General features: G+C 34.7%; 1 protein-coding gene across 10 annotated transcripts in view; it reads right to left on the bottom strand.

Annotated features, from left to right (window-relative positions):
- Positions 1–23,913, bottom strand: part of LOC127868615 (cadherin-23-like) — an 85,692-nt gene that overhangs the window by 5,396 nt on the left and 56,383 nt on the right. For 5 of the 10 annotated variants that reach the window (XM_052410498.1, XM_052410497.1, XM_052410494.1 and 2 more), the window contains exons 30-36: positions 23,720–23,812; positions 23,287–23,355; positions 21,174–21,240; positions 18,397–18,524; positions 17,886–17,926; positions 11,628–11,663; positions 4,203–4,263 (exon numbers count right to left, since the gene is read on the bottom strand). In XM_052410498.1, coding sequence (XP_052266458.1) covers positions 4,203–4,263; positions 11,628–11,663; positions 17,886–17,926; positions 18,397–18,524; positions 21,174–21,240; positions 23,287–23,355; positions 23,720–23,812 — 495 coding nt within the window. Of the gene's footprint in view, positions 1–2,413; positions 2,449–4,202; positions 4,264–11,627; positions 11,664–14,451; positions 14,472–17,885; positions 17,927–18,396; positions 18,525–21,173; positions 21,241–23,286; positions 23,356–23,719; positions 23,813–23,913 lie in introns of those variants that run through there. The other 5 variants (XM_052410500.1, XM_052410501.1, XM_052410502.1 and 2 more) reach the window with 5 other exon arrangements.

Below are 23,913 nucleotides of genomic sequence, written 5' to 3'. Positions count from 1 at the left end.
CTGAAAACAATGTAATTTAAGATACCGGTAATAGGTGCTATGTCTAACATATTGAATTATAAGAAAGCCTCTAAATGAAAGTATGAGAGCATTTTTTGTAAAGTATTAACCATGCAGTCCTTTCTTTTATTTCACCCTTAATACATTAACAAATGCAAAACTCTTCAGCAGGGTTTTAATCCATTAAATGTTAGAGCATCTGGCTTTGTCATGCATTGTAACAATTTGACAAACATGTATCATAGTCATGCAAAACATCTTAAACAATTCAACAACACCATCTCACCAGTTAATATTATCTTTTCTGTCATGCACTCTTGATAATAACAATTTTGAACTTAAGAAATGATAATATATTATGATTTGGTTTATTTATGAACTTTTTGTGTAGGTCTTCCCAGAAAAAAATATAACAAGAGAAAGAGCTATGGCTTTATCACTGAAATGTTTATATTACATTTTTATTTTGAACTGTTACAAAATTGATTCATGCAATATATTCATAAATATGAATTGTGTACAAACATGCTTACACATGCTGTCTGTAAAAGAAAATGTTTGTGTCCAGGCTTGCATCATAATAAAATTAATTGCATGGTTAAAGCCATGTTGATTTAATGAGGGGGAGGGTGTGACCACAAGAATAATGTGCATATTTGTGTATTGATTTTTATTTTTTATTTTCATAAAGTAATCTCGGTCAAATATTCCAATTATTTGTTGATATTCACCTTTTATAATAATTTTCTTTTGTGACATTCAATAAAAATGCTTATTTGATGTGGTACACAAACATTAACATGTCATGCTGAAAAAGAGGTTCTAGATTAACAACATTACTCTGAAAAAAGCACCTCATGCTTAAAGGGACTGTCAACCACGAATGACGAAAAAAGAAAAGTTCTAAAATACCCTATTTTTTAACAATTATTAATTTATATTAAAATTTCACTACTGGTATATTACATTACTTGAAAAAAGTTGATATTTTCAGTAAATTCGGTAATAAAATTTGGCAATGTGAAATCGAAAGTACATCGCGGAAATAGGTGACATAACGATATACACACTATAAATAACGCAAGTAGATTGATCATTTTATATATAAAACATATACAATTCACTATGCATGCACAATTTGCATTCCTGGGTTTACCATGTGACGATGATCATCAATCTACTGGCGTTATTTATAGTTAACTGTTATAGTTACCTGGTAGACATACCCAGTAAAATATATTACCGAATATACTGAAAATATGAAAAACTAACAACTTTTTTCAGTAATGTAATATACCAGTTGTGATATTTTAATAAATATTAACTAATAATTGTAAAAAAAATACGGTATTTTACAACTTTTCTTTTCTTCGTCGTCATGGTTGACAGTCCCTTTAAGAAATATTCAAAGAAATATTCATTTCTTGCTATAAATTATCTTTTAATTGTTACATCCAAACCTAAATACCAAAAAACAAACAAAAAATCTGTACACATTCTGACAATACAATATTCCTACAATCGATTCTTCTAACAATTTTATTGTTATCAAATTTGACTGAATACCGAAATAAAATTAAATAAATCGTACAAACACGTCACTGTTTATTGAAATGTCTTAGGTACTAAACATGTTTCGGCCATAGCCTTCATCAGTAGTACATTAATATTAATACTGAATACCATAGCAATTCCTCAACTGTGAACTAAATCATATGTTAAAATTACATTTATTGTTGAATTAAGTTAAAGTTTTTATGTTCAGTCAAAAGAATCAACCATAGGAGAGACATTGGAAATGTAAGGAGGGAATATAAAGCTAGAAGTGTTGCACATTGACCAATAGGAAGTGTTTGAAAAAAAATTGAAACGGAACAGGCTCACAACAAACTTCTATAATATGGTGAGTTTTCAACCCAATATTAAAGACGTTTTTGCTTGTTTCTTTGGCTCTGCTGAGTTTGCCCAAAATCCTGATAAATATCAAATTAATTCATTTAAAAAGAACTATTAAACATTTTCACTCTTACATTTTTGTATTCATTATTTGCCAGTAGCCTCAATAAATTCAAGAATTCATACTTATTAAAAATTGGTCTTTATGTAGTCATATTAAGCCAATGAAAACGATATTTCTTCACAAAGAACCCATACCATAACAGTCCTCTTCCAAGTGACGGCCACCTTACCTTGCACTATGTCATGCTCTTGATTTCCATATGTTATTTCAGTAATAATGCTTGAAATCAGAGAACAAAGAGAATTTAGAACATCTCTTTCGACAAATGGTTTAAAGATAGAACACTATTGGCAAATATGAAGTTAAGAAGAGTTTTTAAAATATGGCAACTAAAAGTGTTGGTTCAATGGTAACACTTCTAGCAAAGGTAATGTACATAATTAAGTTTAATACCCTAGAACCGTGTTTGTCCCACGTGTGAATACACTCTGAAGAGGTCAATTAAAACAAATGTTACACAATGCACAAAACGAAACATACATAATATTCAATCACCTAACACAAAAACATCTTGCACATAACTTGTTGGTTACACAAATTCTAATACCTGAAAAATATACTATTGAAATTTGTAAACAATATATAGCCTGGTTTTCCCACAGACCAGTGAACATTGAATTTTGATATACGAAGGATGATCCAGAGAAATAATCTGGAATTTGATATTAATTTTAGCATTTATGACACATTGCTATCATAATAATTATATATTTAAATAAACAACTTTTGTACATCTTTCAATAATTTGAATCATTGAAAATTTTATGTCATGATGAGTTTTGTCATTGGTATTTTTAGAAGCTTGCAATACACGTGTCTCACACTGTCTGAAAGTGCTTTTTTTTCAATATGCATTTATACAAATAAATTTAGACTTTAAATGTGGAATCATTGGAAAATCTGCCCAAACGTCCAAACATCTATTTATATTGCATTTTACAATGTTGATGTAATTTCACTATAAAACATTTAAGATAACAAGTTCCAAGCAAAGGTGGTGAAAACAAAATCTGTTGAAATATGACAATGGCAAAGTTTGACCTGTCATTAGACTATATTAAGAGCCCTTGAACAAATCAAGGGAACCATTGTTTAAGATGCAAACAAGATGGGAAATGAATTGCGCGGAGAAAAGCTTTGTTCTAAATCCTATTAGAATCATTTGAGGTCATTAACATAATTAACCGTTCTCCATGTGGCCACATACATGTACAATATTGTAACATACATTGTTATTTGTAAGCCCAACTATTTTTTTAATGAAATGTTCCCTCTTTGAAGCAAAATTGATTCCTCTATTGATTGATGCATTGTATTTCCATACTTTTGCTATAACACCGTATTTGTATGAGAGTGACATTCTAGGTTTTCATGAGTCGGTCCTAATATGTGTGTGAATCAATATTTCAAGAAAATTTACAGCAGAACAACCTTAAAATACAAGTATATTGACTGTAAAAGGATGCTGCACATAGTGTATGGGATAGTACGTTTCCGTGAGGTTGAACATAAACAAAGTACTGGATGAATGGCTGAGCAGACATGAAGTAGAATGAATAGTTCTTTTGGCTGTTCGCTTAATCAGGGTGCACCTGACTTAACAATAAAACGTAAAAGGATGTAAACACACCAGTAAGTGGTTCTTTTTCAAATAACTTAATAAAACACATTTTCTTAAGAATTTCAACTCGTGCATAAATCACAGATTTTTAGGCTGCTTATGGTAATGTGAAAAACGTCAGATTTACTTTATTTAATAAGCATGTGTTCTTCTTCAAAAATTCCATTTGTACTGCATTCATTGTCAACGGTTATGCTTCATGCAACATGAAATTTTGTCACCGACTTCAGACGTATTCAAAGATTTATTCTTATACCTTAAGATATCGATACTAACTGAACGAAAAAACTTTTTGTATGCACTAAAGATTTTTGCAAATGTATTTCAATAACTTGAGATATTTGCAAAATAAAGTTCTTAACGGTTAGCTCACATTCTGTCCAGCCCGTGTGTTCACCCCTGAAAACCCAGTTGATCCTGCACCCTGATTATTCATCCTCTAAAACTTGGAATAACTGAGCCACGATAAAAACACTCTCAGCACTGTTTGTTCTACAGAAAGTACTATTTGAAATGTATATGTGTACATATGTTTACAAAGCTAGTTTTATTTGGACTTACTTTTCGTAGGCGTGGACATTGGTTCCAGGAAGTTCCAGCTTATGCAGGTCAGTATTGGAGCCTGGAAAATATTGTCATACATACATCAGGCATTTCATATTGAAAATACAAATGATTTCAGTACATCATATTCAACATCATGATAATCAAACTACAATAAATACAATAAAGTATTACAGAAACAAAATATTACATGTACAAAACTATGCTTGAACCAAGAGATGTGTTCGTCAGAAACACAATGCCCCCTATTGCGCCGCTTTGAAATAAAATTTCAATATATCATTTGGCAGGTTTAGAAATTATCTCCCTTTTAAAGCTTATTACTTCCCTTGGATTGTATTTTTTACTTTTGACCTTGAAGGATGACCTTGACCTTTCACCACTCAAAATGTGCAGCTTCATGAGATACACATGCATGCCAAATATCAAGTTGCTATCTTCAATATTGCAAAAGTTAAGGCCAATGTTAAAGTTTTCGGATGGACGGACAGACTGACTGACTGACTGACGGACAGTTCAACTGCTATATGCCACCCTATTGGGGGCATAAAAATGCAATATTACCTAAGTGGTGTAATTTGTAAAATGTCTGAGAACTATCTACCAAGCAGTTTTAGAAGGAATCAACCTTATCAAAACCCACTTTAAGTTTAAATCCCTTTGCTCCTCTGGGAATGTTAACTACCCGTACGAAATAATGGGGCGGATTCCGGGCGTAATCAGGGCGGAATTGGCACGTAATGTTGGAATTACGCCCGTACAACTGGCGGAATGAGTTTTACGCCCGGAACTAAAATTATTTCTGGGCGTAATTCAACTGTTTTTTCCGGGCGTAAAACAAATCCGGGCGTATTTTTATACTTAGAATTTGTATGATGGAGATTTGTGGACGGAATTTTGCACTTTGTTTCTTTCGTGGGGCAGAATTTCATACTTATAAAATATTTGTGAAGCCACATGACGGAATTTTGAACTTAGTAGTTTTTATAGAGAGTAATATTGGACTGAACAATAACTTAATAAATTTAATTTAAACCAAAGTACTGAACAAAAAATATTACCAGTAACTGATAACTTAAAAAACGTTTTTAAAAAAAATATTTAATTTTATTTATACAGTTGTACAATCAATGAACATTCATTATAGACACAACTATTTCAGTCACAGTATAATTAATTCAGCATAAAGCTTTGATCTAATTTATGATTTTCATGTTCAGATTCTAAAACATATTTTGTAGTATTTTTATACTTAATTTGTGAGAAGCTGAAAAGGAGACAGACTTGTGAACTTGTGATCATGAATTATACTCTTAGATTTTGCATTATTATTGGCAATATTGCTGGTAAAAAAAATTAGGAGATAACAATAACACATTTTAATTAAATAAATTTTATCTATTGCTGACTTTTACAGTTTCCACTTATAACTTTAAGTCTGAGGGATGATCATGCATTAAAAATCTATATGCACTTATTTTTTTAATTCACTTCTTTAATTCTTCTTCTTTTTTGAAAATTTTGCTCATTTTTAATTATTATTTCATAATTATAATAATGACTGTAAAGTTTAATAAAGAACAAGACTTGGTAATGTTTTCATCATTTTAAGGTTTCCTTTAACATTAAACACACAACAGTCTAGTTTAATATTATTTGTTTATATCATCAATATGAATGCAGTTTCTCTGCATGTTACTCTATAAATTTTTTTTATAGTAGTTAAGATTTCCCCAGTCTGAAAAGACCATAATTATGTACATAATTATACCAAACCAATGTTAATTTAATCTCAGATAAACACTGACAACCTGCTGAGTTGATCTCATGTATTGTGCTGCCCATTCTATACTCACCAAAGGCTGAGTCACATCTGTACATGTTTATAAACCATCTGGGCTTATCAGGCTTCAGTGGATTGGTCAGTGGTACAGGAAGTGAGTGGTAGAAGTTGCAGTTTGAAAACATTAGAGCGGTTAAGCAAATTACTGACTCTGAACTAAATTGTCAGTATAATACTTAAGCAAAATGAGGACTAAACTGTAGTGAAAAAATGTCTTGCAGGGAGTACTGTGTCAAAAACAATTTGTATTTAATACACATAATGTGGAAATGAACAATAAGTTTGTTGCAAAAGAGGTTCAAATTGGCTCAGGTTTAACTGTGATTTGGTCTCACCAAATTCCTGTGTTTTTGGAATACTGCAGAACAGCATAAAAGGTTTGTATTTTTACTCCTTCATTCCTCTATTATTTAGATTATTAACTGATATAATTGTAATTGTATTTGTGTACTGTCCCAGTGGGAAATGTAAAAGGATGATGAAAAGTAGACGGGCATCTGAAGGAAAAACAACACAGTTTGAAACTAAAATGAAATACACAAATTTCTTTAAAATATATAGTAAGTACTTAAATTAACATTTCATTTTCAGATTATGTCATAGGATTAGGGAGAAAGGTTGCTGGTGGCATAACAAATTTTCCCTTCTCGGACCTCAAAAGCCACATCACAAATTGAAGAATTTGTTTGCAAGAAAGCACAGTGTTGAAAAAAACATGTGAAAAAATGAACTTTTTTATATAAATTTTGCTCTGTGTGCGCGGCCGGATGATGAGCACAAAGCGGTCCTTGACAAAGAAAAGCTGGATTTGTTGATAGGTAAATCACAATTTTACTATACAAGTTATTGTATTATTAGTTTGAAATAGTTAAGTTCAAAATAAAGATTAATTCGAATTATACGATTAGTGATCCTCAGGGCTAGGCCTGTCAATAACAGGGTGTCTCAGTACCTTGCCGCACTAAGATCCAAACCTGCCCCCTTTGACCCCCAGTCATGTTTTTAATTGGTTCTGATCACATTATTTTACAGAACATTCAATGAATTTTCAATAAACTAATTTTATTTTAACAGTGAAACTAGTTTTATCAATTAAAAAAATATTTTTATGCCCCCCTTCGAAGAAGAGGGGGTATATTGCTTTGCTCATGTCGGTCTGTCTGTCGGTCGGTCGGTCCGTCCGTCCACCAGGTGGTTGTCAGACGATAACTCAAAAACGCTTGGGCCTAGGATCATGAAACTTTATAGGTACATTGATCATGACTTGCAGATGACCCCTATTGATTTTGAGGTCACTAGGTCAAAGGTCACGGTGACCCGAAATAGTAAAATGGTTTCCAGATGATAACTCAAGAACGCATACGCCTAGGATCATGAAACTTCATGGGTAGATTGATCATGATTCGCAGATGACCTCTATTGATTTTGAGGTCACTAGGTCAAAGGTCAAGGTCACAGTGACCCGAAATAGTAAAATGGTTTCCGGATGATAACTCAAGAACGCATAAGCCTAGGATCATGAAACTTCATGGGTAGATTGATCATGACTCGCAGATGACCCCTATTGATTTTGAGGTCACTAGGTCAAAGGTCAAGGTCACAGTGACCCGAAATAGTAAAATGATTTTCGGATGATAATACAAGAACGCATATGCCTAGGATCATGAAACTTTATAGGTAGATTGATAATGACTCGCAGATGACCCCTATTGATTTTCAGGTCAAAGGTCAAGGTCACGGTGACCCAAAATAGTAAAATGATTTTCGGATGATAACTCAAGAACGCATATGCCTAGGATCATGAAACTTCATAGGTAGATTGATCATGACTCGCAGATGACCCCTATTGATTTTGAGGTCACAAGGTCAAAGGTCAAGGTCACGGTGACCCGAAATAGTAAAATGATTTTCGGATGGTAACTCAAGAACGCTTTTGCCTAGGATCATGACACTTCATAGGTACATTGATCGTGACTTGCAGATGACCCCTATTGATTTTCAGGTCACTAGGTCAAAGGTCAAGGTCACAGTGACAAAAGTCGTATTCACACAATGGCTGCCAGTACAACGGACAGCCCATATGGGGGGCATGCATGTTTTACAAACAGCCCTTGTTAAAATGAAAATGCATGTAATATTAAATAATATGCGCATATATTGCACATGTTATTTGAAAATATTCCACAGGGATAAATATCCAAGCACATTCAAAAGTGTACTTAGTTGCCAAATTTGGACCCTGTTTTTTTCAAATCCTAGATGGGGCCCTGGATTAGATAAAAAGTTTGAAAAAGCAATTAATTCTACATAAGTTGTTAACAGTATTTGCAATAGGTGAACTGTAGTTGTACTTAATATCAAATTGCATTTCAGATTATGACATAGGATGGGGGGAATCGTGGACCTGAACAATACTGTGATAGAGAGGAATTCCTACTTAAGAAAGCAGTTTAAAAAACACAGTCAATGTGAAAGAGTGAACTTTTTTATTTTGGCCGTGTATAAGAACAGTTTGTTTTTTAAAAAGTGCATGTCTATCAAATTATTTTTTATGTATATATATTGAATATTTTTGTTGTTTGTCTTTAAAAGCTACATTGTATCTTAAAAGTATCATCAAAATGCGGAACGAAAATGCATACATTTCCCGCATAAGTTCCACATTTTTTGTGACTGCGGAAAACATGCGGGGATTTTCAGCATTTGTTCCGCATTTGCAGAAGTATAAAATGGTGATCCATGTTTTTAAAATGTATTATCTTAAAATAAATATAAAGATACTATGTTAAATGTATCTTGTCATAATTTTGATTAGTTTTTAGCTAAACTGAGCACAAAGTGCTCATGGTGAGCTTTTGCGATCGCCTTTTATTTTTTCAAATGGCCTGTCCTTATATGGGTATATGGGTATATTTACAATATGCATGTAATCCGATTTCCGCCCGTATCTAAATTACGCCCGTAATCTAAGTTACGCCCGTAATTTTAACATTCCGCCTGTAATCTGAATTCCGCCCATAAACTGTTTTCCGCCCGTAATTTAAAATTCCGTCCCACCTCATTTACATATTTCGCCCCTGTTTTCCGCCCGGATTACGCCCGGAATCCGCCCCTCTTCTTAAAATCATATATAGAAAAATACGCCTGGAAATATTTTTTACGCTCGGAATTTAGTTTGCGATTCCGTGCCGATTCCGGGCGGAACATTTCGTACAGGTAGCCATAATATGCACAGATAGAGCTTCAGCACCATTTTGTGCACAGAAATTTGGGAGGAGGATTTGCATGACCAAGAGATGTGAAATGTGTTTAAAGGGGAAATCATTTTAAATGACGCAATGTTCCTTTCCCCTTTTATAAGCATTTCATTGAGACAAATTTATAGATTGAAAATGATTCTTTTTGCTGCACAAAAGACACATGATAAGCCATGAGTATGTGAGGAAGAAATGTGTTGTCATTGACTACACAAATCATTGATGACTTGTAAATGCTTACAACAATAGCATGACAATGTGAGTCAGTAAATATCACAGCTTGTAAAATATCATAATTTATATATAACTTTATGTCAACAATCGCTTTGCTTGTTTTATGAATAGGCAGTAAGCCAAAAATATAATTGATAAAAAGATATTTATAATTCATTTAACAATGTAAATTTTGCATTATGTGCAGTTGAACTGATGGAATTATTACTATTGCCATCACCGCATTACATCTTTGTTTGGACAAATACCTATATTTTGCAATGTCCCATTGTGAAAAGTAGTACAGCTGTTGTTTTTTTTTAAAGGAAAACATAATAACCCGTAATAGTAATACTTTTTTATTAGTAACACTTGAACATACAACAATGTTACTACAATTTAGGGCAAGTAAACAACATAAAATACAACTTAGATGTAAATAATTTTTTAAAGGCACTTGTTTACAGGTTGTGGCTTTATTTTGTTTTTTCCGTAAATCCGTTAAATTGCTAGATTTTAACTCTCAGAACTGTAGAGATCCATTATTATGACAAGAACAGACTTTATGAAAGTAAATAGAAAAAGTAAAAAAAAAAAATTGACCCCAGCTGGACTCCAACAAGTGTCTCTAGGATTAAAAGACCATTGCTGAAATCACTTTGCCATTCATTCTGTTATTTTTTTTAAGTTATTTTATACTATATTAAAACTGTGTTCAAAATGTTGTTACAAAATTTTACACAAAACAACAGAATAATTGAAAATTATTCATTGTTTCGCATTTGTAACGCTTTACAGTTTTGTTAATTTTAAATGATTATAATTAATAAATATTTTTAGTATGAGACAACATCTTTAGTGGTATTTGCTTTATAGTGTTCATTTTAGTATAGAAACTGAGACAAAAGGTTGAACAATTTATGTTTAAAAAACTGTGACAAAGTCCCATTAAACATTCTAATGTTCTCTAACTGAGCCACAAGTTAATCATTATTAGGTGTCCAAGGCTGCAACATGTTTATCACTAGATGCGTTGGCTATCAAGTACATGTAATCATAAGTTCTATTTATAACACATGTACCACTGATGTTAGTCCTCAAAAATGGGTCTTGTGTCATTTGCCGCAATTTAAAGCTCAACACTCGCAAGCGCATCCGCACAGTCTGGTGAGAAGCTATCCTGTCCTCTAATGAGACCATGAAACCGTCTGTTACTTTAAAACAGACAGCATAGCTCCTGACCAGACTTCAAAAATGGGCCAGCTGGTCTTGAGCTACGCAGTTTTTGTTTTCACCTTTTTGGGAATTGGGCCGGTTCCTTTTGGATTGGGAAAAATTATGTTGTTTTGACTAAAATTGCGAAATTAAAGTGGTTGTTGTTTTGCTTACAAAATAGAGAATAAAAGTGTTTTCAATATAATATTTACTTAGGTTCAACTTATAGAGCTGGATGGGAGATGAACTTATAGTTGAGATACAAATTTTTATATAATCTTGTAATGTTTAAGGTAAACAAATTTTTTGGAAACCGTAAATTGGGCATTTTTAAGTCCCATTTGAGAACAAGAAATGTGTTTGTCAGAAACACTATATCCCCTTCTGCGCCGTTTTGATTTTTTTCTTTTTTTTAAATTTTGACCTTGAAGGATGACCTTGACCTTTCACCACTCAAAATGTGCAGCTCCATGAGATACACATGCATGCCAAATATGAAGTTGCTATCTTCAATATAATGCAAAAGTTATGGCAAAATGTTAAAGTTTGGGCAAACAAACCAACAGACAGGGCAAAAACAATATGTCCCCCACTACGGCAAAAACAATATGTCCCCCACTACAGTGGTGGGGGACATAAAAACATATACTTTTTCCAATTGTGAATGGGGTCGTTTATTGGCTCCGAATTTTAACCAAAAAAAACACTGCTATGCTGCCTGAATACGACATAAGACTCATTTTTGCATGACATGGCTTATGTTGTTGTTAATAACACACATAATGTGACACAACCACAATGTGACTTGGAGGACAAAACAACATGGGTCTTGTTTAAGTTTGTTATGGGCATCCTTTGTATGACACAACAACACAGACCAGATGATATACATACACTGTGACAGTATGGTGCCAGAGCCGTTGTTAGATGCTAAAATGAAGAATGATTAAATGTTACATGAAAATGACAAGACGATGAAAGTTATAAAATCTGTTATGCTCAAGCATTCTGTTTCAGTGGCATTCATCTGAAAATAATGACATCAAAGGTTGCTCATACATTTGCTCTAAGTTGTGGACATCTCAGCAAACTACTGAATACTGCTTCCAACTATAATTTGAAATAACTATGACTGCTGTATATTTTTGTTTATGTCTTGGCTTTGACTGTTAATGGAAATTTCTGAAAGTATATGTACTATTAAACAAGAAATATCTTTAAAAAAGATATACGGCGTAAATAGTTTAATGAATGAGATCAAGGATAGCGAATGTCTTTTTCTGTGCAGTTCTTAGCTGCATCACACGCAGTATGGGATGTTACGGGGAGTTTTTGCGGCTTATTTTACATTATAACATATTGCTGGTCATAAACCTATAGATACAAAACAGAAAACCAAAAGAAGAATGGAAGTGAAATTTAAACATATGAGTCAACCGGCCACACGAGAAGTATCCGTATTTATAGGCGCGCTCTTCGAACAAACCTGTTTTAGTGGTTTGTCGGGCATTGCTATTTGATTCGATTATTAACAGTATCGAGAATCATCGTGCTCATGCTTAAAGTGATATTATTGGCATTTTGCACTGTTGAATCGAGCTGAAAAGAATTAACAGGTCAAAATAGTTAGTTAAAATGTGGTTACTGATCAATTATCTGCAACTCACCTTGCTACCAGTTGTTTATAAAAATATATTTTATATTCGATATTCTTACGCGACCCACCCAGTCCTGTAAGCCGAAATGATCAGTAAAACAATATTGTGTCTTTGTGTCGTATGAACAAATCTGCACTAAAACTAAATTTAGGTTCAACTCGTAAATGCATGATCAGTTGTCAAACGAAAGTACGGTTGATATTCAAATGCATTATTTTTCTCTTTCTGGTATATTGTTTTAGTATGTTGATGCTGCATTAATTAATATAAGTGTATATGAAGTAGAAACATCAAAAATAATCAACGGTTGCGATAGACACCTATAAACTGTTACATGCTCATAATATCACTTTAGTACATTAGGCAATATGGTGGAATAATTATTGTTAAATTTATCAAAAATAATATTTATCATTGTATTGTTGAAAACACATTAAGAATCTATTATTGACATACCATAATTATATTGCTGAATATCTTCATTTAACATATTTCTGGTCTAAAGAAAATTCTAGGTCACCTAGTTCACGGATAGCGTCTTTATTATATAACGATTGTTTTACTGGCTGCGAACTCCGGTGATGACCTGTATATATACTCTGAATGTCCAAGAATTGACCCGAAACCTCGCAGGTTGAAATGCAATGCTTTAAAGTGAGGCCTTGCTTCCACTGCTCTTTATACTTTTACATGTGAACATGTTGACAGGAATATGGAAGTAAGTACTAAATATGAGAACATAGCCTTTTAAGTATAAACGCTTTTGCCCTGGTAATACTCTGAAAATAAAAGGTGTACGCACAAACTGTATTGATGTCGAGAATTTAGTGTAAAACTGTTCTATCTATTAAGCCTTTTCATTAGAGATAAAATTGTTTCATACAGTAAAACAGTGTTACAAAGACGCGGATATGTTTCCAATGTTCTGGTGGTATACTCAAATCAGCCAATGGAATAAATGAAGTGTATTCATTCGTACCTAGCCGCGGGAAATTTTATTTGAATTTTATTGGACACTTACAAAGGTCAGGCTAAGGTGAAAAGCTGGCTTAATACAGCTTACGCCGAAAAACATATATAAATCATGGCTGCTAAACAAGATGCTGCTACTCTGACGCCATACTTCAAACTGTAAAGGTCTCTTAGCATATCCTTATACGAGAGTCCACAAAGTCTAATGAGAGAGGACGCTTTCCACTGAAACAGAATTTTCTTGTTCAGGGAAGTCTCTTCAAAACACTTTGGCCGAAAGTGTCCTACCAAGCCCTATGAACAGCCAATGCAGACTAGACACTTTAAAATGCATTGATTCGTTTTTCTCCTACATGCCTGAATTGTAAGTAAAAGAGTACCTTATATATTCTTCATTCAGACACACTAAAAAATGCTTTATTGTGGGTATATTACTTGAAAATCCTTACAGAGAACTACCAGCCAAATGTGGTGACAAAATCTTAACTGAATATTATGGATAAATCTTAGTTTGAGACCGCTTTGACTTAGAAGAAAAAGTGTCATAGTGAGCGCTATAAAAGATGACCTTAGGCCCTATGGTAACTTTAAGTTCGTTGGTCCGGCTGTGTAATACTCAGACTGATACACATCATTCAATATAGAAATCAAGAATGAGCAGAGCAGATCCAAATTATACCACACCATTGATCTGGGAAACTTCCAAGTGATATACAAATCTAAATAGATAACTTTATTTGATTCATAATAAGTTATAAATTATATGTACTTGTACATAGACTAAGAAATTCTTATTTGTAAAAAACACACAACAAAGTGCATGTACTTTATGACAGTGCTGAAAAATAGAAAGAACACATTTAGACCCAATCACTATTATTACAGCTAACTGTTGTCCTAAATAAAAAAATATTCAGCAGAGATGGTACACTAATGGTAGTAAGTCAGATTACAAGAAAGCTAAATGAAATTTAATACAAATTAAAAACAAGGAGACTAACTATCCAATAGTGGCAACCATAAGGCCAAACTGTTCCAAGGTTTTTTCATCATTTTAGCAGGTCCAAGCAGGTCTCATTAAAACTTACCTTTGGTTTATTTACACACACTAAAAATGTATTATATACTTGTTATAATATTGAAGAACAATAGATGTTTGTGAACCATGTATGCAACCCTGATTCTAGCAAAGTGGTCTCTATGACTTGATCTTTGTTCTATTGATTTGAAAATCATGATGGCCTTTTCTTTGTCAATATTATCAGCAAATTACAGTCTTTTGACGTAACCAACTTGACTGTCAACTGTTGAAGGGAAAATTTCAAGCCACTAGCCCAATCGGTTTAGGGCTTTTTTCGTTTCCGAACTAAGCAATTGTTCCATACAGCTACACATTGACGCTTATTCAACACTGTATAGGATTATCCATTGAGCATTCATTGAGTAGATGCTTATTAAACAGTATTTTAGGTATATCTAAATATCAGGTTTCATCAACAAAGCTGTTTGAGTAATCTCAGGATACAGATTTTTCTTTTTCATTTTTTCGCAACCATAGCTATTACACTTTGTGTCTGACAAAAAACTCAAATAAAGTTCAAACAGCCCAGTCTATTTACATAATTTAATCAACCAAGCTTTTCATCAACCTAGCTTTGGTACTTTTTGAGTTTTAGCAGGATCCACAACAATCAGACACACGGACAAATCAGGGATCAATCTATAGTCCCTTCTGGTCACACCTGTTGGAGACTAAAGACTAGTTAACAACTTAATTATTGTTTATTAAACATAGGTGAGCAAATATATTACCTGATAAATTATTGTGTGGTGCATATTGGCTTTAAGTTAATTTGATATATTTTCATATAGGATGTTTTCCAAATAAAAAATATCTTAAGCAAAACAAAGAACTCAAAGAAAAATAACAAGAGCTCCATGGTCGGAGAAAGATGCCCCCCCCCCCCAAACAAGGCCTTGACACATGATTTTCAGCAACAAATCTGACCATAGGGGTCATCTACTGTCCAAGGCCAATGCACATGTGAAGTATCAAGCCAAACGGTCAATTGGTTGATGAGTTATCGATCGGAAACGACTTTCACACTAATTGTGACAGTGACCGAGACCTTTGACCTAGTGATCCCATGTTTAATAGGGGCCATCTACTGTCAAACACCATTGCACATGGGAAGTATCAAGCCAATTGGTGAATCTGCTGACAATTTATTAATCGGAAATAATTTCACACTTTATGTGATAGTGACCTTGACCTTTGACCTAGTGACCCCAATTTCAAAAGGGGCTATCTACTGTCCAACGTCAATGCACATGTCAAGTATCAAGCCAATTGGTCCCTCTGTTCACAAGTTATTTATCGGAAACAATTTTCGCTCTTAGCGTTACAGTGACCTTTACCTTTGACCAAGTGACCCCTATTTCAATAGAGGTCATGTACTAGAAGAGGCCAATGCAGATAGGATATATCAAGCCCATTGGTCAATCTGTTCATAAGTTATTGATTGGAAACACTCTTCATTCTTAGTGTGACAGTGACCTTGACCTTTGATCTAGTGACACCAATTTCAATAGGGGTCATCTACTGGCAAATGCCAATTAACATGGAAAGTATCAAGCCCAAATTATTGATCGGAAATGAACTGGTCAACCGACCCACAGAACAACCGACCGACATCCAGCAAAACAATATACCCCCTTTTCTTCGAAGGGGGGCATAAAAATGGAGTAATACATTCAATAAAACACTAAAAGCTGAATTAAAATATTATATTTGCATTGATTTACCTATGAGTCTTTTTTTGTGCTGAGCTATGTATAGATGTTTCCTACATAACAAACATAGACATGGTCTATTAATGTAGAGTTCAGTGCTACAAATGTGATTACAATTACAATTAAAGATAACATGTTATAGAATAAAACACTTCTACAAAATATTATTAAAGGCTCTTTTCAACATTGGGCTCACACAGTGCATCTGACAATACACAACTTTGGAAGCTACTCTAAAGTTTGGATCAAAAACACTTTTTTTCCCAGATTTGTAATCATTAAATATACAATCACAAAAAAGTTTGCATTTAATACATGAATGCTTTTCATAAATATGATCAGATATAAGGGGAAAACTGGGCTTTATGAATGTTCAGAAAGTATATCCAAGATTAGTCTGTGCAGATAAGCCCTTCCCACAAAAGTGGAAAAATTGCCATTGATTATCCGGTGCAGACTGCACAGGCTAATGTGGAACAAAACTTTATGTAATAAATTAAATCCAATTTCATCAGAGACCATTTAAAATGTATTGCATAGATATGATCATCATATCTTGTATTTGATACACACATTTATGCTTAAAGTCTTCCCCCACCAAAATTAATAAACAAGAAAGAATTGTGTACAACTTACATTTTTCTTCATAATTGGAAATGTCAAATATGTATCTTAAGGGACAACATTTTGCTACAGAGGCACTGAATGAAGCTCCATTTGAGTTACGCAAGCTGAGGATACTTGATGTGCACGGGCATACCTCCTTCATGGCCATCAAAATTAGGGAAAAGCTTTCTCCAAACTTTCCCCTCTACCAGAGACAGAGTTCTGACAGTGATTTCCTTACCACTTAGCCCTGTTTGGGCTGTAAATGTTGCATGAGCATTCAGTAAATGATACAGATTACTAAAATGCTTTATTGACCTCATTGTACGAGACATAACTATTTATATTGGGAACTGTGAGTCATTTACCCACATAACGAGAAATGTGTCAAAGACACAAAATAATGTCCCCACAACACATGGTGGGCACAGACAAATGCATATCATCTATACATATTGGTCATTTAGCTGTACAAATTTGAGAATACTCTCCATGCAGTTAGGGCAGTTTAAAACACAAATTATTGGGACTATTCCATAGTTGAAAAACCGACAAATGGAAATCATTGTGCCAAACTGATTTTTAGTAACATTCCTTTCTTTACATTCAACTGAAAAGGCATATTATGGGGCATGAAAAACAGACAAAGGGTCTATAATTCGTGATAACTCGTTACAGTTCAGTTTTTTTCACATATCTACTCATTAAGGTCGTTTAAGTGTGAAAGTTTGAGTGATATCTACCAAGTAGTTAAAGAGGAGTTGAAAACATTCAGCCTCGCTAGGGTTAGGAACTACAGACCCACAAGTGTAATGCTTAATGCATCTTGCTCCATTGGGGCATATAGGAATACAATTTTGAACCTTAGGTGAAAACCATACAAACAATTGATTTCACTCAATTTTGTACTAGGGCATTTAATAAGCTTGAACCATCTGTATTTTACACATATAATTGTTGCATAACATTATCATTCATTTTCAACACTGAACTTCATTATATTTATTTAATAACAAACCTTCAATGTTGTAATTTACAAGAGGTTAGTGTTTTACATATTATTAGTCATAATGGTTAGCGTGTCAAAGGGTGATAATTGTTTGTATGTATCCTTCATACTCACCATAAGCTAGTGCTGTTGCAGCCTTTAACTTTCTTTTGTACCTGCAATGACAACAAGAGCAACCATTAATTAGTTCACATTAACCCTTTGCATGCTGGGAAATTTGTCATCTGCTTTAATGTTGTCTGCTGAATTTCTAAAATTAGCATTTTCTTCGATTTTTTTCCATGAATACTATCAGAATAGCAAACAGTTTGGATTCTGATGAGACGCCACGTTTTGTGGCGTCTCATCAGGATCCAAACTATTTGCAAAGGCCTTTAAAATTCGGTTCCAGCGCTAAAAGTGTTAAAACACTTCATTAACAATTATTATATATCAGAGTGTACACAAAACAAATACCTTTGTGTATGTTCATAACAATGATATCTAAAAGGATTGTTCAATGCAAACAACCTTCATTACTTATTTCCTTTGCTTATAGCAAATTGTATGTAGTTGTCTTATTAAAAATTTAACAACACACTGAACCAATGACGGGTACTGATTAATGTAAGTCAAGTGCACTCACTGCCTGCGACTGATGATGAAGATGACGATGATGACGACACACATCAGTGTGAGGATGATGGCCACCAATATGAGAGCCATCTTAAATTCATCCTCAAGGGTTTGGGCCTGACTCACAGAGGACGTCATCTGCAACAGGTTTACTTGAAATGAGCATCCATCTGGGAAAACGAGGCTTAATGAATGTGGGTAAAGTGTCGTCCCAGATAAGCCTGTGCACACACTTTCTGCTTAGACTGCATTTTTTGTTACAAAGAGAATTACCTTAAATGAAAAATTCCATAAAAGCGGAAAGTGTCATTCCTGATTGGCCTGTGAGGAATTCACAAGCTCATCTTGAACTTAAGGAACATGCATTAAGCCCAGTTTTCAAAGACAGAGGCTAAAAAGTTTTTTTGAAGAAACATACAATCTCATGAAAAAAAAGCATAATCATACTTTTATTATGTGTTTGTTATAAATATTGTAAGTTTGAGTTACTTTCATAAAAATAAATGATGATATAAGACTCATGATTTGGTAGTTAAAAATATACAAATAAATAAATAAAGAGTTCAGTTATTGAGTATATTTTGGAAATATAATCCTATCAACACTTAAAGGAATAAACTTAATAACATGACTATGAATTAGTATTTGATAAGGAACACTAAACCAGTAAAGGAAACAGTAAATAAGTAATATATAATAACAGAATAAAGATATAAAATATAACGACATATAATGATAAAACTGTCAAATATGCAATTCTTCTGGTAAGGATTATATTCAAAAGCAAAAAGACAGGTTAGTAGCTATTTTTAACTGTACATTCATCAAATTACCCAAACGTGTTTTTATAAGACCTACATTCATGAACATTTTAGATTCTATACTATTATAAATATAAACTATATCACATAAAAAAGTAATGAAAGCATATAAATGTTTCATTAATATCATGACAGTAGAAACAAGAAACCGTCGGAGACGGGTGATGCTCCCCAAAGTGTTTTTTTGTCACAATATTGCACTATATATTCAGATAAAAGGAAACGTCTTGAGGGCACAGTAGTTGGGGGGACAATAATTTTTTTATAGAAAATTTCAAAGGGCCATAACTCTGTGAAAAATCATCCGACCAGAACCCGCTGATAATTTGCACATCTCCTCTTGGTAGTGAAGCTTCCCATTAAGTTTCATTGAATTCCGGTCATTAGTTGCTGAGAAATAGCCTGGACAAAAATTGTGCACGGACGGACACACGGACGGACAGACGAAGCGGCGACTATTATGCTCCCCCCAAAATAAATTTTGGGGGAGCATAAAAATAAACTGGTAAACTCAGTGTTAGTAATGATACAAGTCTATGTTACTAACATCATTGATAGGTGTGCTACTTATCCAAATGGTTTCATTCCATTCCTAAAATAGTATACATTGAATACGGCATCATAACTAGTGACACAAAAGAATAATAAGTGTATTTACTTTAACGACAATTGTATATGGTTTGTTAATACTTATAAAGCCGACTTAATGCATGTGCATAAAGTATCGTCCCAGATTAGATCGTTCCATTAACCCAGGCTAATCTGGAGATACACTTTCCTAGACTGGATATTTGTTCAGAATGGACTTCCTTAAAATGAATAATTCAATCAAAAGAGAAAGTGTTTTCCCTGAATAGCCTTGGCACAGGATTATCTGGGATGACTCTTTATGTACGTGCTTTAAGCCCAGTTTTCCCATGAATCTCGTATATTAACAAGGGCTGTTTGTAAAACATGCATGCCCCCCATATGGGCTGTCCGTTGTAGTGGCAGCCATTGTGTGAATACGATTTTTGTCACTGTGACCTTGACCTTTGACCTAGTGACCTGAAAATCAATAGGGGTCATCTGCGGGTCACGATCAATGTACCTATGAAGTGTCATGATCCTAGGCAAAAGCGTTCTTGAGTTATCATCCGAAAATCATTTTACTATTTCGGGTCACCGTGACCTTGACCTTTGACCTTGTGACCTCAAAATCAATAGGGGTCATCTGCAAGTCATGATCAATCTACCTATGAAGTTTCATGATCCTAGGCGTATGCATTCTTGATTTATCATCCGAAAACCATTTTACTATTTCGGGTCACCGTGACCTTGACCTTTGACCTAGTGACCTCAAAATCAATAGGGGTCATCTGTGAGTCATGATCAATCTACCCATGAAGTTTCATGATCCTAGGCGTATGTGTTCTTGAGTTATCATCCGGAAACCATTTTACTATTTTGGGTCACCGTGACCTTGACCTTTGACCTAGTGACCTCAAAATCAATAGGGGTCATCTGCAAGTCATAATCCATCTACCCATGAAGTTTCATGATCCTAGGCGTATGCGTTCTTGAGTTATCATTCAAAAACCATTTTACTATTTCTGGTCACCGTGACCTTGACCTTTGACCTAGTGACCTCAAAATCAATAGGGGTCATCTGCGAGTCATGATCAATGTACCTATGAAGTTTCATGATCCTAGGCCAAAGCGTTCTTGAGTTATCGTCTGACAACCACCTGGTGGACGGACCGACAGACCGACATGAGCAAAGCAATATACCCCCTCTTCTTCGAAGGGGGGCATAAAAACAATGCAGACATTTATATTTTCAGAAACACGCAAATGTGTCATCAATATGTGTTGAAATTAATTTCAGTAAAATATACCTTCAAACTGCACACAGCCATTATATTTTACAACTTAATCAAAACATCCATGAAATTTGTGTTAAATACAAATTTAAAAACAAACTTACCACTATTTCTATAACTTTGTAGTTGTATTTAAACTGATATAGTTCATCTGCCAAGGAATCAATGACTCTGGAAAAACATGAGACAATATGGTGATGAGTAACACACTTATTACATTATCTAATAATACTTTGTCTTCATAAGACCTAATGAAACACTGCAAAGTGAAACAGACACCTTCTGTAACAATTATTTATAAACATCACAGGTTTGTCTTATAAAAATTCTTAAGACCTTCCTTTTGCTCACAAAAAATAGACATTTACAAACAATAATTATGTGCATGAAATAAAGGATCTGTGGAAAATAGAAAGGAAATGAAGAGAATAAATGCAATAACCCGTGTCATGAAAAATGGTTCTTAGTACAATTGCTCAGTCTGGTCAGGAACTAAGCTGTCCACTTATGAGTGATGCCTAGCCCAGTGAAGTGACAACGCGAGTCCATTGAAATGTTCATTATATTCTGTTATTAACAATCCCACAAATTATTCCAATTGATAAGATACATTCAGTAATTTTCAAATTCGTAAAATATTCAAGTCCAATAATAAAACATTCAGCGGACGGCCTGATCCTTACAGGCCTTGCCCACGATTCACAGGTAAAATGAATCCGATCACTATTTGAACTCTATGTTGAACTGCCTGTATATGAAAAAACAGTCCACTTTAATATTAATTGGTTGCAAATAGGTGTGTTGTTACAACACACATATGTCGTTCCTTGATATAAGAATGTTGTGACCCACAACAAATGTATGTGTTTCATGGTTATCATAATATTTTGTTATGACATTGGTAAACAAATATACTGTTATACACTGGTTTGAAGCTCATGTATAGGCTGAGCAATATGTAGTCTGGTCTAAAGATTCTGATCAGGCTGGACAATAGGTAGGATGGTCTGAAGCTCATAACCAGGATGGGCAATAGATATGCAGGTCTGAAGCATCTGTACAAGCTGGGTAATAGGTAGGCTGGTCTGAAACTCCTGACCAGGCTGGGAAATAGGTAGGCTGAACTGAAACTTCTGACCAGGCTGGGAAATAGGTAGGCTGGTCTGAAGCTCCTGACCAGCCTGGGAAATAGGTAGGCTGGACTGAAACTTCTGACCAGGCTGGGTAATAGGTAGGCTGGTCTGAAGCTCCTGACCAGGCTGGGAAATAGGTAGGCTGGTCTGAAACTCCTGACCAGGCTGGGAAATAGGTAGGCTGGTCTGAAGCTCCTGACCAGCCTGGGAAATAGGTAGGCTGGACTGAAACTTCTGACCAGGCTGGGTAATATGTAGGCTGGTCTGAAACTCCTGACCAGGCTGGGAAATAGGTAGGCTGGTCTGAAGCTCCTGACCAGCCTGGGAAATAGGTAGGCTGGACTGAAACTTCTGACCAGGCTGGGTAATAGGTAGGCTGGTCTGAAACTCCTGACCAGGCTGGGAAATAGGTAGGCTGGTCTGAAACTCCTGACCAGGCTGGGAAATAGGTAGGCTGGTCTGAAACTCCTGACCAGGTTGGGAAATAGGTAGGCTGGTCTGAAACTCCTGACCAGGCTGGGAAATAGGTAGGCTGGTCTGAAGCTCCTGACCAGCCTGGGAAATAGGTAGGCTGGTCTGAAACTCTGGATAAGGCTTGGCAATAGGTAGACTGGTCTAAAGCTCCTGACCAGGCTGGGCAATAGGTAGGCTGGTTTAAAGCTGCTGACCAGGCTGGGCAATAGGTAGACTGGTCTAAAGCTCCTGACCAGGCTGGGAAATAGGTAGGCTTGTCTAAAGCTGCTGACCAGGCTGGGCAATAGGTAGGCTGGTCTGAAACTCATGACCAGGCTGGACAATAGGTAGGCTGTTTTTGACCTTTGACCTTGATGGATCACCTTGACCTTTCACCACTCAAAATGTGCAGCTCCATGAGATACACATGAATTCCAAATATGAAGTTGCAATCTTCAATATTGCAAAAGTAATGGCAAAATGTTAAAGTTTGACGCAAACAAACACACAAATAAACAAACAAACCAACAGACACCAACAGACACCAACAGACAGGGCAACAACAATATTCCCCTCCACTATAATGGTGGGGGACATAAAAATGTAGATTATCTGCTAAGACTGCCCATACCTTCTCAGTTCGGCTGCAGGAATGGTCTCATTGGTCTTCATATCTTCACCATGTATGAACATATCTGTCCTGAAAGTAACATTAAAGGAGAAACCAAGTTTAATACCAAATACAAATCCAGCATTTTTTTTACCTATGTAGCAGGTTTTAAATTCATAAATAACAAATATCCACTAGTCACTACTTTGAATACTTATAGACACCTAAATATGTATTTATATATTGGTTCCAACAAAGAACATTTGGAAACAAGGCAATCCCATATATTCTAAAAAGAACATGTGACTGTTTCACTTATGTTTTATCTCAGTTGGGTAAGAAGAATATTTTCACTCACGCAAGCCTATGGAAATATTTATATTCTCACTATACTGATTTTTTTTTACTGTATAACATTGACAGCTAACAAATATCCTCTACATATAACACTCACATGTTTTGGTTCACCTGCCCCTCCTGGCTCCCGGTATCATGCACCTGTATCTTGTCCACAACAATCCGGTAACCAGTCACATTGCTTAACTTCCTGTGCAACAATTTAGAGCGCTGTCACATGATGGTAAATGGTTAAAATACATTTTGTTGTCAAATATTTACAGAATCTTTCATTTACATATAACATTTATT

The sequence above is a fragment of the Dreissena polymorpha genome, chromosome 2, assembly GCF_020536995.1.
Source record: "Dreissena polymorpha isolate Duluth1 chromosome 2, UMN_Dpol_1.0, whole genome shotgun sequence".
NCBI classification, from domain to species: domain Eukaryota; kingdom Metazoa; phylum Mollusca; class Bivalvia; order Myida; family Dreissenidae; genus Dreissena; species Dreissena polymorpha.
The sequence above is the reverse complement of the archived record's forward strand: the minus strand, read 5'-3'. Positions and strand labels throughout refer to the sequence as shown.